The 14,508-nt window shown below is 46.0% G+C and overlaps 1 protein-coding gene across 1 annotated transcript; it reads right to left on the bottom strand.

The window, feature by feature from the left end:
* Positions 1-285: 285 nt before the first annotated feature.
* On the bottom strand, positions 286-5,080 carry LOC124673999 (probable inactive purple acid phosphatase 2). Its single transcript, XM_047210043.1, has 2 exons — positions 4,345-5,080; positions 286-1,880 (listed from the first exon to the last, which is right to left on the bottom strand). The coding sequence occupies exons 1-2, from the start codon at positions 5,044-5,046 to the stop codon at positions 618-620; spliced, it is 1,965 nt and encodes a 654-aa protein (XP_047065999.1). The 5' UTR covers positions 5,047-5,080; the 3' UTR covers positions 286-617.
* Between the last annotated feature and the right edge of the window lie 9,428 nt (positions 5,081-14,508).

Here is a 14,508-nt window from a genome sequence, read left to right as displayed (position 1 = left end):
TGCTCATCCTCTTCAGCTTAATCCAGACCTGTACATAGGTAGCCCAGACCAGATGGCCCGACCCACCCCGGCCAAAAAATCTCAGGCCGGTCCTGAATTTCAAGCCCAAACGTCAGGCCAGGCCAGGCTCAGGCGTACAAAATGCATGATTTAGGTATGAGTTCGGCTGGACCAGGCTCGGACCTGATTTATAAGCCCGACTGTCGGGCTTTTTTTGTTGTTGAAAGATCTCTGTCTCGCTTCAGTATCAAAGAAAAATACTATTAAGAGATGAACCAATCGACATAAAGAACAACTACAGTTACAGGAATGACAAATGAATCAGTCGTGTTACAGTATGGTACAGGTAAACTACTCTCACTAACCAACAGTACTATATAATGTGAATATCGTGCGTGACACTTATTTTAAATGACTATTGTACACTGGAGGGTGAAAGCTGGGTTGCCTAGGCCTGGCATATACACACGCAGCGGCATCAGAACTGCATAAAATGTATGCTAGGATGCACAGCAATACATAACCTAAATAAAGTTGGACAAATGACATTACGATGTTGAGCGGCGGTCCAATTCATATCAAAGAAACTGTATCTGAAAGGACAAGATCTGTGATCCTTAGGATTCATCATTCTTCACCGGAGTCCATTGTGCAGCTTCTCTCTTCTTTCTGACGAGAAATCCAAAAGCAAAACCAAGTATCAGGGCCAACATCACACTACCTCCAATTTCCAAGTATAACGGGGAAATCTTCAACTTGGTGCTGGCCGCTGAACCAAGTTTTGTTCCAACAACCGCCTTAGCGGCGCTATCTTCACCAGATGTTTGTTCAGAGAATATCTCCACCATGTCATGAACTTGACCGTCATGGTTCCCCAAGTATGTCAATGTCAGCTTTTCCCTTGTAGCTACGAGTTTTGTGTACCCAAACTCACCACCACGGTACATGGAGATCCCAGGCTGTGGATAGATAGGAACATCAGGGTGATCAGTCCTTGGTTGCCAGATGGGTTGCCAATCTTGACCGCCCATCCCGATCACAACATGAACAGGGGCACCAGGGTATACGAAGCTTGATGATGTGTTCAGACACTGCAAGTTCTTGATGGGGCAGAACCTCTCGTACCTGTGGACATGTCCCCACAGTGCAAGGGTCACATTGTATGTCACCAATAGCGGTTCAAGATGCTGGACCATCTGCTGTCTCATGGCAAAATCTCGGGTTTCGTCGCTTGTGGTATACATGGGCCGGTGGCCCTGAAACACAACAAACGGAGTTCTACTTCGATTAACCTTCTCCAGGTCAGCTTTTAGGAAATTGTGTTGATCGCTGCCCTGAACGAAATTAGTTTCAGTTGACATGTACACGAAATGAACAACTCCTGAATCGAATGAGTAATAGAGATTGCGTGTATCTGGAGCTCCATTGCCAGTAGGTAGAATAGAATTTCCGGGCATTCTGAACTTGACACTGTACGGTATTCCACATTCACCTCCACCATCCTTTCCATATGTAGACCACGATGGTTTCCAAGGTTGTGAAGGCCAATCATACTCATGATTTCCTATGCAGACATGGTATGGAGTACTGGCTGCAATAGGCTCAATCTGGCTGAAGAAATGGTCCCATACCCAAGAATAGCCTCTGGCGTAACTGATGTCCCCAACATGCGAAATAAATGCAGGTTTATCTCCAAGAGCTTCAATATCGCGAAGGATCCATTTTACAGTTGACAAGCTCTCATCTTGTGTCCGGATGTAGGTGTTATAAGGTACATAAGTGCCCATATCACCAAGGAGGAAAGCAATGGTCTCGTTGGCCTCACTGTCACGTGAAATAAAGCTGTATGTCTCACTCCATCCTCCCAAGTCACTACCAACCTACCAAAAATAGTTCAGTTAGCTAAACAGAAAATATATATGTACATAAGTGTTTGTTGCTATTGGAGAATATGAATGACAATCTGTGCCATAGTATAGCTATTCTACAGTTCAGCGAGCTTATTTTAACTGAACATAGACGTTAAGCAGAGAAATACAACCTCTTCTAACCGTTTCAGGTCTCTTGTTTAACACATCCTACAAAGACCTACAGATAATTGCAGAAAACCACCATCATTTTAACTACCCATTAAGCTACTGCAACCCTGAACCTGCGAACCACAGTTAGACCCTCGAAACTAATTCTATGTAAATACTACTTAAAAGAGACAATGTTAAAAAAGAACTGAAATAGTCTTTAACGCAAGTATAAATTCAGCCTAGAACTCACTAGCATATCACTTGAAATCATGTTAAAAAAATTATATTCAAAATCAATGTATCTGTTGACAAATTAGCATCATACGAATTCCAAAGAGCACATCTTAAATACACAGATTCAGAACATACAAATTACAGAACTGCACATTGACTTTTTGTAGCAACGTATCAAAGCTTCAGTAGAAAAAAGGAACATTCACACATATAACTCTTAGAGCATCTCCACCGGCGCCCCCCATAGCAGCCACGATAGCGATTTGGGGGCCAGGAGTGAAAATGGGCTCGCACTTGCGCGTCCGCCAATTTTCGAGCCCAATAGAATCGCCGGCAACCCCGTGCCGGCCCCTTTCGCCAAGGGCGCGAATCGGGCGCGCCGGTGCCTCGCGAGGCTGAAAATTTTGGGCGTGGGAGCCGCCTATTAGCCACACACCCCAAAAGTCGACGCCTAGTGGCGGGGCCGACGCATCAACGGCTCATTCAATTTTAACCTAACCGTCGCCTACCTCGCCTACCTCGCGACAGGAGTTATTGGGGCGCAGCGGCGGTGCAGTTTCCGCAGAGGCGCAGCGAACCGTCCCGTCGCGCGCGCCTTGCTCTTCGTGTCAGTGTTAATGAGCGCCACCGCTCCCCCGCCTCGCTCCGGCCTATAAAAAGGGCCGCCTCTCATCGTCCCTCTCACACACAAACCCTAGCGCCTCTCTCCCCAACCCTAGCCGCCACCATCTGAAGAGACGACGCCATGTCTGGTCGAAGCCGAGGTCGCGGCCGTGGTCGTGGCAGAGCTGCACGCTCGCCGTCGCCTGCGACGCCGTCGTCTTCATCGTCGGACATGGACGAGGAGGGGCCGTGTTGTTCGAGTTCGAGTTCGTCGTCGTCCTCAAGGGCGACCCACACGCCATCCAGAGGCTGTCGGGCACCTTCGCCGACTTCGTCGCCGGCGACGGGCGCCCGGGCTCGCTACATCTGCGGGAGGCTGCCCGCGGCTGCTGCCGGTGGATCGTGGACGTGATCTACGACGCGCGGCAAGATGTACCTCCACATCAGCTGGGAGAAGTTCGCGCGCTACCACCGCCTCGAAGCCGACTTCATGCTCATGTTCTCCTACTTTGGTGAGAGGGACATGATCGTCAAGGTGTTCGACGAGACCCGTTACCGCCGCCACTACCACAGCGACAGCGCCGAGGAGGACGACGATTGTGTTGTTTCTTCACAGCGAATATCGGCACGCATGTTTTTGGATGTTCATCCTCGAAAGAACCAACAGGGGCACCCTCACCAGCTGGATTTTCCAGTTTGGGTGACTGGGTGTGCCCTCGAGTGTTCTTTCTTGGCAGCGAACACACGAAACCTGCAATGACCGGCCTAGTTAGGTTTAGTTTTTTTGCAATGTTTTATATTTGTGTCAACCATGGTTCAAAGTTCAAACTATGTATTAGTTTGTGGAAAACCATGTTCCAAACTATATCTTCGTGTAAACCACGTTCCCAATTATTTATTAGTTTGTGGAATGGAATGTTTCTTCTTTTTATTCGATTTTCTATGCATTTACTTGTGATTTTAATTCAAAACATCTATCGGGGCCGCCGGTTTGGGGGTGCCGGTGTGGGAACAGCTCCACCAAATAGAGGATGCAGTGCCAGTGTCCCCCATACGGAGGTGCCGGCGCCACTGCCGACGACTATTTGGGGGGTGCCGGTGGAGATGCTCTTAAAGTTGGATACAATAAACTGGGACAGTTAATATAAAATAGAAAGCAATGCTCCGAAGTTCAGAATCTGTAAGAGCAAGAGGTGGCAGATAAGGGCCATTTTTCTCTGAAACTGGACATACTCTAGCTGCATGTTCAAGTTCAACACACATAATCTACCAAGTCAGCTGTACAAAATAATCTCCCGACATGTTCTGTATGGTGAGTCCTTCTTAAGCATGTCACCAACAAATCATAATGACATATTGAACTATCATGTGAAGCTGGAAATGCTCTAGCTCACTCCCAGATTGAAATCCTAGAGCTAAATTGCTAAAAAAAAAATGAACAAAAATAGTATAGTACTCTGGTTTGCAGGTTCAATCCACAATTTACCTTGTAAAAATACTTCCTCCCAGGCTGCAAGCCCTTCATGAGGCCGTCGAAAACGAAGCCCGGATCCCTCCAGCCCACGCTGTCGTTCGCCGGCGCATCGCACATGTGCTTCTGCTCGTACGTCCTCACCTCCGTGCCGACCTCCGTCCAGCCCTTCTCCCCCTCCTCCTTCCCCAGCCCGTACCTCACCGACCTCTTCCGGGCGTCCGCGCAGACGAACATCACCCGCATCTCGTCGACGCCATCCGCGAAGGCGAGGTGCACCTGGTCCGGCCTGGCGGCCGAGCCGTCGAACGCGACATCGCCGGACACGGCGACGCGGTGGCGGCCGTGGGGGAGCGGGTTGCCGTCGTGGTCAACGTGGTGGTAGGAGTACTCCTTGGCGGGCCAGCGGAAGAGGCGGAACTGGTAGGGCGCCCGCAGGTTGGGGAGGCGCGGGAGGGCTAGCTCGCCGCGGCCGCTGCGCCAGGAGGCGGAGCCGTTGAGGAAGAGGTAGCCGAGGAAGTCGCGGTCCCTGGAGGACGGCGGGGAGTAGATCGCCACGTGGTCCAGGCCGTCCGGGTCCGGGAGGTCGGACCACCGGATCGTGATTTCGCGGTTGGATTGGGTGAGCTTCGCCGGGGTTGCCGTTAGGGTCGTCGCCGCGGCCTCGCCGGCGGCGAGGAAGAGGAGGGTGAGGAGGAGCGGGGTTTTGAGGTGCATTTTGCCGGGGACGCGGAGCCAGCGTGGGGACGTGGAGAAAGATAGTTAAGCTGCCATTATAGACTTGCCAAACGGGAATTGAACTTGCAAAGCACAACCCGATGGAATATTCTCTCTGAAGTGATATTTCAGAGTTACAAGGACAACCCAAAACTCATGAGCGAAAACGTTCTAAGCATATCGACATGATTCTGATCCCACTGTCTTCTCCATCATCTTCTTTCCGATGACCACAATTAGCTCACCGAACCGCTAGTCACTTCCTTCCCATGAACTTTCGTCGCTAGAACTAACCCAAATCCTGCACTCCTCACTGGATGAGGAGCTTGCAAATCGATAAACATGTGTGATGAACGTTTTGGTTCACTCCAATATCCCAATCGAGCAGCACATATGATTTTGGGATTCATGTTTCTCGCCTTTTATAGACAGTAGGTCTATCTTATGTGTGCTTGATTTTCAAGATCTTATCAGAGTCATGTTGTCGCCATGAGTATCCATGCTAGTAGCATGCGCTATATTGCCACTTAGATGTTTCTACATAAGCTTCTATGCATGATCAAACTGACCGTGTTGATTAAATGTCATTCCTAATCCATCAACATTTGATTCGCTCACAATAAGGCAAGAAGAATGGGCCTAGCCCACATGTGGCGACTCGACAAACATTGTAACAATATTTAGTGAACCATAATGCCTTGTTCTGGTAGGTGTCATATTCTCTTGGATCATAACTTTTTGCCTTATCTTTTTGAATTGTTCGAACTTGAATGGATCCATACCAGTACCTAACCGACTGAAATGTATCATAATTAAGATGCCCACTCACCTTCAAAAATATATCTACAATATATATTTCTGTAACTCGTTGCATATTCTGTGTAGTTTTAGCCCCAGAGAAAGTATAGAAAGTTGCATACTCGTCGCTTTGAATTAACTAACAACTTTTCTAGCCTTCTTTCATGTAACCGGTTTTCATGTTGTTTGTTGGCATGAATATGCGCATTTAGTCCATGCCATTTTCTTGTAAATCTATATAACAAATCGCCAAAGTGTCGAAGTCCAATGATCCCATGGGGCTTGACATTGCAAGCGAGAAATGGCCATGGCGGCCATCATTCTGGAGGAAGCCAAGGAACATGGGGAGAAACCCAGGCATATCATTACCATTTTTATCTCATGTCATGTTCTTCTTTCTACTTTGAATGTCGAGTTGCTCTATGAGAGCATGCTACGTGTCAATTCTAGTGAGACAACGACACGAATATTGTCTTTATTCATCAATGAATACATGCTTATAAACACTACAAACATATGCGACCAAAGATGTGCTTATTGAGAACAAATGTGAGGAACCGCGATCCTATTGGAAAGCGAGAGTGGAAGCACACCCCAATTGCCAATTTGACAACCTCAAGTGCGCGAAGGGAGGCAATGATTGTCTCATATTAATAATATTAATTAAATCTTAACACAAAGTAAAACTTGATGCTATATTCTAAAATGTATAGGAGATTTTTATTTTATTTTCTAACTTGCCAAGTTAGTCCTAATTATTTAAAATTGCATATTCAGGTCGCAAATGTTTATTATACTTCCACCATAGATCCTATAAATCCCGAATCAACCAGTGCCTCTAACTTGCTTAATAATTGATTGGGGCTACATACGACTTGCGGTGAAGGACTTAAATTTTTTAGAACTTAAATATAAACTTTTGAAGAAACTAGAGTAACTTGTTATCTTCAAAAAAGAATGAAGACATCATATATATTTTTACTTAATGTCAATTGCAAGGGGCACAAAGTATTGCCCTAACGCAAATGATATTAGATAGGTGAAGAGACAAGGTATTCCATCAACATAAAAGCACGCCGTTTCTCTATCATGGAAGGATCTTGTTCCTTATAGCCACGATATAGCACATGCATCTACATATTCTTCTTAAATTCCACTAGTCTTTGGCTCATATCCTTTCATCTGAAATATGAGCTGTAACTAACCCAAACCTTTGCATTGGAATGTGCAAAATGAGTTTGCAACTTAATAAACAAATATAACGAGCCCTTTGTTTCACTGCAATATCACAATCGAGCATCGTCACACATGCATGATCGATGGGATTCATGCATGCGGAAAATCACACTAGGACCATCCATGGTAGAAGATAGACTGGTTCTGCAACTCAATCTAACTCTCATTTATACACGATATGTGTATCTTCTACATGCTTGATTCTACAACAGCATCTTATCAAATTCATGTTTTCGCCATGAGTACCCACACTAGTTGTATGAACTATATTGCCACGCATAATCAATCTGATTATGCTGGATCCTGATCCAACCACATTTGATTGGCACAAAAAGACAAGAATAAGTTGGACCTCTGAAGAACCGCTCTGAAAATTTTGTGACTGCAATGTCCATTAACGGAATCACTAAAAGAATTGGATCTCGGTTAACAGTTCAGCGAAAGAAATGGGACCACCAATGCATTTTACGGTTGTCTTCACAGAAGAACGCCACTCGCAATCACGTATTTTGAGTAACGGTTTGAACGCACTCAAACACATAGTAGAAAAATTGCAAGCAGTCATCTACGCGCCATCTTTGCGGCAAAGGACGTGGCAGCTCATTGTTTCTTTCACCGAGATGGAGTCGTAACACGGTAGTTGTCTCCCTTGCCATTGTGGGGTTATCGGTTGTTGGTGGCACATGAAGCAGATGTGTTGTACCTACAACTACTTCTCCAAAGAGCAGATCTGGAACATATGCGCATAAAACATCACCATCTGCCCCCATAGTTGATCCAGTAAAATCACCCACTCTTATAGTTGGTCGCTGAGCAGGCCCCTCCGATCGCAATTGCGTTACCATAAGTAAACATCAGTCTACAATGTGTTACGGAGGGGCTAGACTTCAGAGTGGAACATATATTGGGCAGTTGTACATCAATATTTTGGTTTGCTTCAATATCCCAATGTTTTCTCTTGCTTGATGGGACTTGGATTCTGAGAGTCTTGCCTATAGTTAAAACATGTGTGACTCTCTCCTATCTAGTCTATAAACTTTAGCTCTCCATCGATGTCAAAATTTTTTCACACTTCGAAATATGTTTTGTTGGTAGAGGGAGCATACGTACCCGGGAGCCGAATTGAATTTCCGATAATATATAGCATACTGTATTGCATACATGTTTCAACAGGTCATTGTTTCTGAATGCAGCTCCTCACTTGGGTCTCGTTCCTTGTGTCATTTTCACATGCCATTTACTTTTTGTCACACGTCGGTAGTGAGTAGCAACGAACCGGTTCTTCAGAATACGCATTCTCTGTCAAACGTTGTGTTCAGGGAGATCAATTCTATGGCTCGCATGTTTCTCGAATGGACAAATCTGGGACTCTAAACAACTGACCCAAATCGGACCATGTTTTTTTCCAATACATTTAAGCTTGCACCGAGCACCTCCCAAAAGAAAATGGGAAAATGATACGCGTGTACTAGTTCTCTCGCCAAATAGAGACGTGCCAATGTGTTTGCTTGCCTTTTTTTATTGGACGCGGCTAGGCAGCATCCACCCCATCCAGGTGCTCCTTTGTGGAACCTAGCACTCGTTTAAAAAAGGAAAGACCTCACGTCCAAAAATGGAAAGTTTATGACAGCTCATAGAAAATTGCCCCGTAATCACTACATGTGCCTTTAATTTCATGCGAAGAAAATTTCAAAAAGTCATAACTCTTAAACCGTAAGTTGGAATTGCATTTCGTTTTCTCCGTTGGGCCTCTCGCGACAAGATCTTCGAAACTAGATCCCATTTGTATATGTTTTGACAATTTTTTTTTTTGAAAACCAACTCAGTTGTTACGGAAAAGCAACTCAGTTGTTACAGAAAACCAACTCAGTTAGACACGGTGATACATAAGTTCACGATAATGGAGCCCAACTTCATCATATTAGTTCTAGCCAACACAGTACTAGCGGTACACAATTTACGTGTGGTGCTAGCAGACTTAAGGATGGTGCTAGCAGATTTAGGCGTGGTGTTAGTCAACTTAGTACTAGTAGTAAGCAACTTCAACACCGTGATAGTCATTCCCTTTGTAGGTAAATTACGCAAGATTCAACTTCACATATGGGGTATGAAACTTAGCACTATGAGTATACAATTTAGCAATAATGGTTATGAAACTTAACACTACGATGTATACAACTTAGAAAACAGTAAACAACTTAGGAGCAGTTGTATGCAACTCGATGAAGAAACTACGCAACCTTACAAGAGTGATGCTAGCCGACTTAGTACTACCAGTATGTGGCTTAGGCACGTTGATAGGCAAGTTCACTATATTGCTGTATTTTGCAGGCAACTTAGCTTTCTAGATACCCAACTCAACAATAACAGTCCGCAACAATACTACCAATCTAATCGTTGGCAAGTTGGTTTTCGGGGTAGCCAAATTAGTACCAACAATATACAAGTTCATATATCAAATAATGTGCAACTTAAATGCATTAGTAGACAACTTCACGACAATGGTGCGCTACTTCACAACAAATTACGGTAGCCGACTTAGTACTAAAGGTAGCAAACTTAGACGTAGGGACTTCCAAGTTCACGATGATGGTACGCAACTTCACTATAATGTTTCTAGCCAACTTAGTAGTGGTGGTACACAACCTAGATATGGTGAAACTACATTGGACACTAGATGCAACTTAATCATCGTTGGTATGCAACTGAACAAAAGTTGATATGCAACTTAGAATTAGTAGGTATGCAACTTAGCACACGTGTGAAGCAACAAATATATCACCTAAAAAATAGACTTAAAAAATGTGGGACTAACCAATTTATTATGTGCAAGATACAACTTAGCTGATATGTGGAACCATTAATACCGCCCATAAAAATAATGCGCAACGTAGAGGATGTGGTAGGCAAATCATAACAATGGTGCGCTACTTCACAATAAATCCTGGTAGCAGTACTAACAGTAGGTAACTTAGACACCGGAATATGCAATTTCACTCGAGGCTATTCAACTATGTTCTGGTTAGAGACAATGGGTGCAACTTAACCATAGTGGGTATGCAAATTAATACCAGTGGGCAGTGCGTATGCAACTTTATACTATTGCGTATACAACTTAATACTAGTGGGTATATACCTTAATACTAGTGAGTATACAAATTAATACTAATGGGTATACAACTTAGAAATAGTGAATATTCAACTTAGAACATGTGTGAAGCAACAATTTACCGTCTACGGAACATAAGTTAGCAAATGTGTGAGAGTACAATTTATTATATGCAAAATACAACTAAGCTCATATGTGGAACCAATGGTACCGCCTACAAAATACAACTTAACATATGTGTGAAGAAATAAATTGCAATCTTCGTGGAGCCACCGACATGAGGTACAACTCCACCAACACATATGTGGCCGGTATCGTGAGCCATGACACGAGGCGCAACACGAGCCACAATAAGACGAAGAAGATATCATTTTGAGAACGGCGGTGCCCAAGCCCAGGGAACCTAGTGCCGCAAGGTACAACTTAAAATGATCAGCCATGACACAAGGCACAACACGAGTTGCAGGAAGCCGAAGGGGGTGTCAAGAGCGAGGTAAAAGAGGAGCTTCGACATCGAACATCAGACGCGCGCGGTGATCGATCTTTGGCGGAATGGGGCTAAACCATGCAACATTCACCTAAGCCTTAAAAATATGAAAAAGGACAGTACATGTATTTATGCGTAAATTTGGTAAAGGTTGAGGACAAAATTGAAGAAAAAAATGAAGAGATGGTTTCACATCGAGGCTGTACATGGTTGAGCGCATCCTCTGCAGGAGCCGGAGCTTCGTCAGTTCGCAGCAGCAGCTGTGAAGCCATCCCGCGATACAGCTCGAACCACCTCGACGGCGGAACAAGGCTGAGCTAGAGGAGGAAGACTTGGTCGACGGCTCGACGCTGCTGGTGGCTGTTAGGCAAGCACGCGCAAGTCGACAAAACGCGACCTCCGCGGGCGCAATGGCCGGAGCCCTGGGGGCGGGAATGGGGTCTCGACCGGCAGCCACTAGGCCTAGACCGGCGGCATGCTGGGGATCCGGTTTGGTAGCGAGCAGGCGGCGGGAGCATCCGGGAGAACCGGACGGCGTCCGGCGGCGCGAGCTACGCGAGGCGCGCGGAAGAACTGGGCAGGCGGCGAGCGGCGCGCGGGGAAGAACCAGGCCGGCGGCGGGCGGCGCGTCGGAAGCCGATTCAGCGGCGGCGGGGGTTCGTGAGGCAGCGGAAGCCAGTAGTAGGTGGGGCGTGCGGGATGTGGCCAGGTGGGAATTTGTCGGAAACCGAACTGGCGACGCGTTTCGATCAGGCGGATCGGACGGACAAAAACCGAGTGCTCAAACTGCCAACCAGCATCCAAGCACTTTTTAGCAATTGGGTTTTTTATTATTATAGCGCAGTAACTGTATGTTGGTAATTGATCATATTTGTTTGGATTGCTTCAATATCTCAATGTTTGTTTTTTTGACTCGATGGGACATGGATTCTGAGAGTTTGTGGCTCGTATGTGATTTGTTCATCTTACTCTGCCCATAAATTAAACCAGTGTGTGTCTCTCCTCTTTAGTTGATAACCTTTTGCTTTGCATCCATGTCATGTAGTATACAGGCACCATCTGGTCTCCTCATTAGGTTCTCGTCCGTTGCATTTCTTCCCAGGCCATTTACTTGTGGCCACGTTGGTTGCGAGTAGCAAGGAACCCATTATTCAGCATACACAGTCTGTTAGGCATTTTCTTCAGGGAGATCAATTCCATGGATCACCTGTTTCTCCAACTCTAGCACCAGACCCAAACTAGGCACACAACTTGATGCTTTTCCGGTACAGTTATACTAATTGAGAGCACCCTTCCCAAAACAAAATTGGAAATGGTACGCTTGTACAAGCTCTTTCTCAGAGCATCTCCAGTCGTTGGGCTCCCCAGGCCGAAATCCGGCGCTAAATAGCGTCGGATTGATGTCATTTTTGGCCTGAGGAGACCCATTTTTCCAGCCGCGAGTCCAGGATGGATGAAAGTAGTTTGACGTAATACGGCGAATTCAGACAAAATTGGGCGAAGTTCATTCAAACATAAGCGAAATTTAATGATATTTAACATATAGAGAGTTCGTACATAAATAGGCCGAATTCGTACATATATTTGAATTTGGCTATGGGATAACTTAAACTTAAACTAAAATCGGCCTTCTACATGCCGAAATGGCGGTAGAAGGTCATGTAGTCCACGCCGTCGTCGTCATCGTCGCTCGAGCCGGCGTCGTCCTAGGGCGGCGCCGCCTCGTACCAGCGGCTCGAACCCTGGCCAGTGTCGCCGGCGAGTGGCGGCGACAGCCGGTAGATGTCGTCATCGCTGCTCTCCTCGAGCTTGATCACCTCCCTGGTCGCGGCGTTCCTTCCCGCGGCTGGTGCGGCGGCGCGGGCGGTGAGTTGCTGCGCGGCGGCCAGGTCCATCAGCCGCCGCTGCTGCTCCGCCTCCTGGCGCTCCCAGTCCCGCCTGGACCACTCCAGTGCGGCGTCGATGGGGAGGCTTTTGTCGGTGGGCACCAGGTCCTTCAGTGACCTGGCGATAGCCTCCGCCACCGCGGCGTCCTCTGCGCGCTTCGCCTCCTCCTCGGCGAGCTGGTTGGCGGCGGCCGCGGCTGCCTCCTTCTTCGACGCGGTAGTTCGGCGATAAATAGAGGTAGCAGCGCGTGATACCGAGGCGACGACATTAACTCGTCGCGTGGAAGCTACGCGTCCGGCGAATACTGACCGGCGGCAGGCTTTTACAGCGCGCGAAAGACGATGCGATGAGAACGACGATCGGTGTCTCTCCCCGACAAGTTGGGGCCACCAAACGCGCGGGAAGTTTCCTCAGCGTTTTCCGCGCTTTCGTTTCGTCCGGAGTCCCCGAGCGCTCCCCGGGGGGCTGGGATGGCCTGAACTTTCCGACGGATGAAATGCCTCTTCCGAACGAAAACGAGGAACCGGGGAGCGACTGGGCCGTTTTCGTCCATCCGAATGACGAAACGCGGTCCTGAAGGCCTCGTCGGGGAGACGGCTGGGATGCTCAGCGAGTATGGTATGGTGACAGGTTTCATTACGGCGCAGGAACTGCATTTTGGTAATTAATCCTGTAAATTCTTCAGTAAACCTTCATATATGCTGAAATATTTTTTTAACAGTTAGCCTGCCTGCAGCTACAAAACGCATGGACCGCCCTTCAGCGTTCACAGTTTCGACAGGTTGCCGCAGCTGCTTCAGAATACACTCTCTTTTTTTTTGATAAATGATTCTTCATTATTAAAAATATTCAAGCATTACACCTAGCCTCTGCATAACTAAGATGCACAGAGCTATTCAAGTATTAAGTCTGAAGAAAAATATAAAAGATCGATCAAAAGAGTCAAACTAGACTATGCTAAGTTGGCTTCAATCCGCTTAATATGCAGCCATCCATGTCGGGAAATAAACTCCTTGGACGTGTTCTTCAACCGTGTAAACACCTCCATAAAGAGGTCTCGATCCTCCAAGCGCTAAAGTGACGACCATGAACGGAGCAAAGCCGTACATCGGCAAATGACCTGCATAAGAGAAGAATTCTTATCATTAAAAATCTTGTCATTTGTACATAGCCACAGCGTCCATACGACTGCAATCGTGCCCACTCTGATAAACGTTTTATACTATCTACCACATTTAGCCAATTACCAAATATATTTGCAACGCTACGAGGCGGGTATAAGGTATAACACATCTGAATGATTGATCACATAAATCTAGTAAACCTACAGTAAAAAAAAGATGTTTTAGTGTCTCTTCTTGATGACAGAAAACACTCTCTCTGTCAAGCGTTGTCTGTGGAGAGATCAATCTTATGGCTAGCATTTTTCTCAAAGTTGGGACTCAATCAACAGGCCCCAAATTGGACCGGACTTTTCCAATACGGTTATGCTTGCATCGAGCACCCTCCCAAAAAGGAAAAAAAAAATCCACCCCAGGATGTCTGCTGTACCTGCTAGCTCCTTTTTTTTCTTTTCTTTTTGAACTATGCTAGCCTTATTTTCAGTCTACAAATTGAGTTCCAACTGATATATTAATTTGCCAACACTAGTGATAGTACGTATGTTTCCGCTTGCTTTACATAGAAGCTGTCTGGATCTGTTCTAGCTCCTGCATCTTTATGTTCTGATAACATGTTCTATATTTGGCATGCATCTTGGTACATATTACTGTCTAATTTTGAGATGATCATTGTTTATAACTGCTGTTGTCTAATAGTGAGTATTATTATTTTACATGGGAAGTAATCTCACTAACTATATGTAAGAGGTGAGCTGAATCAAATTTTCCACATCATTTTTCCAACTAAAAAACATTCTTTTACATCTTTTGCTCCAACCAAACAC

This window comes from Lolium rigidum, chromosome 7 (genome assembly GCF_022539505.1).
Source record: "Lolium rigidum isolate FL_2022 chromosome 7, APGP_CSIRO_Lrig_0.1, whole genome shotgun sequence".
Taxonomy (NCBI): domain Eukaryota; kingdom Viridiplantae; phylum Streptophyta; class Magnoliopsida; order Poales; family Poaceae; genus Lolium; species Lolium rigidum.
The sequence above is the reverse complement of the archived record's forward strand: the minus strand, read 5'-3'. Positions and strand labels throughout refer to the sequence as shown.

Coding starts and splice junctions, on each gene's coding strand:
- LOC124673999 (XM_047210043.1), bottom strand. CDS start 5,046: ATGCACCTCAAAACCCCGCTCCTCCTCACCCTCCTCTTCCTCGCCGCC. Junction 1,881..4,344: donor GGAGGAAGTATTTTTACAAG/GTAAATTGTGGA, acceptor TATTTTTGGTAG/GTTGGTAGTGACTTGGGAGG.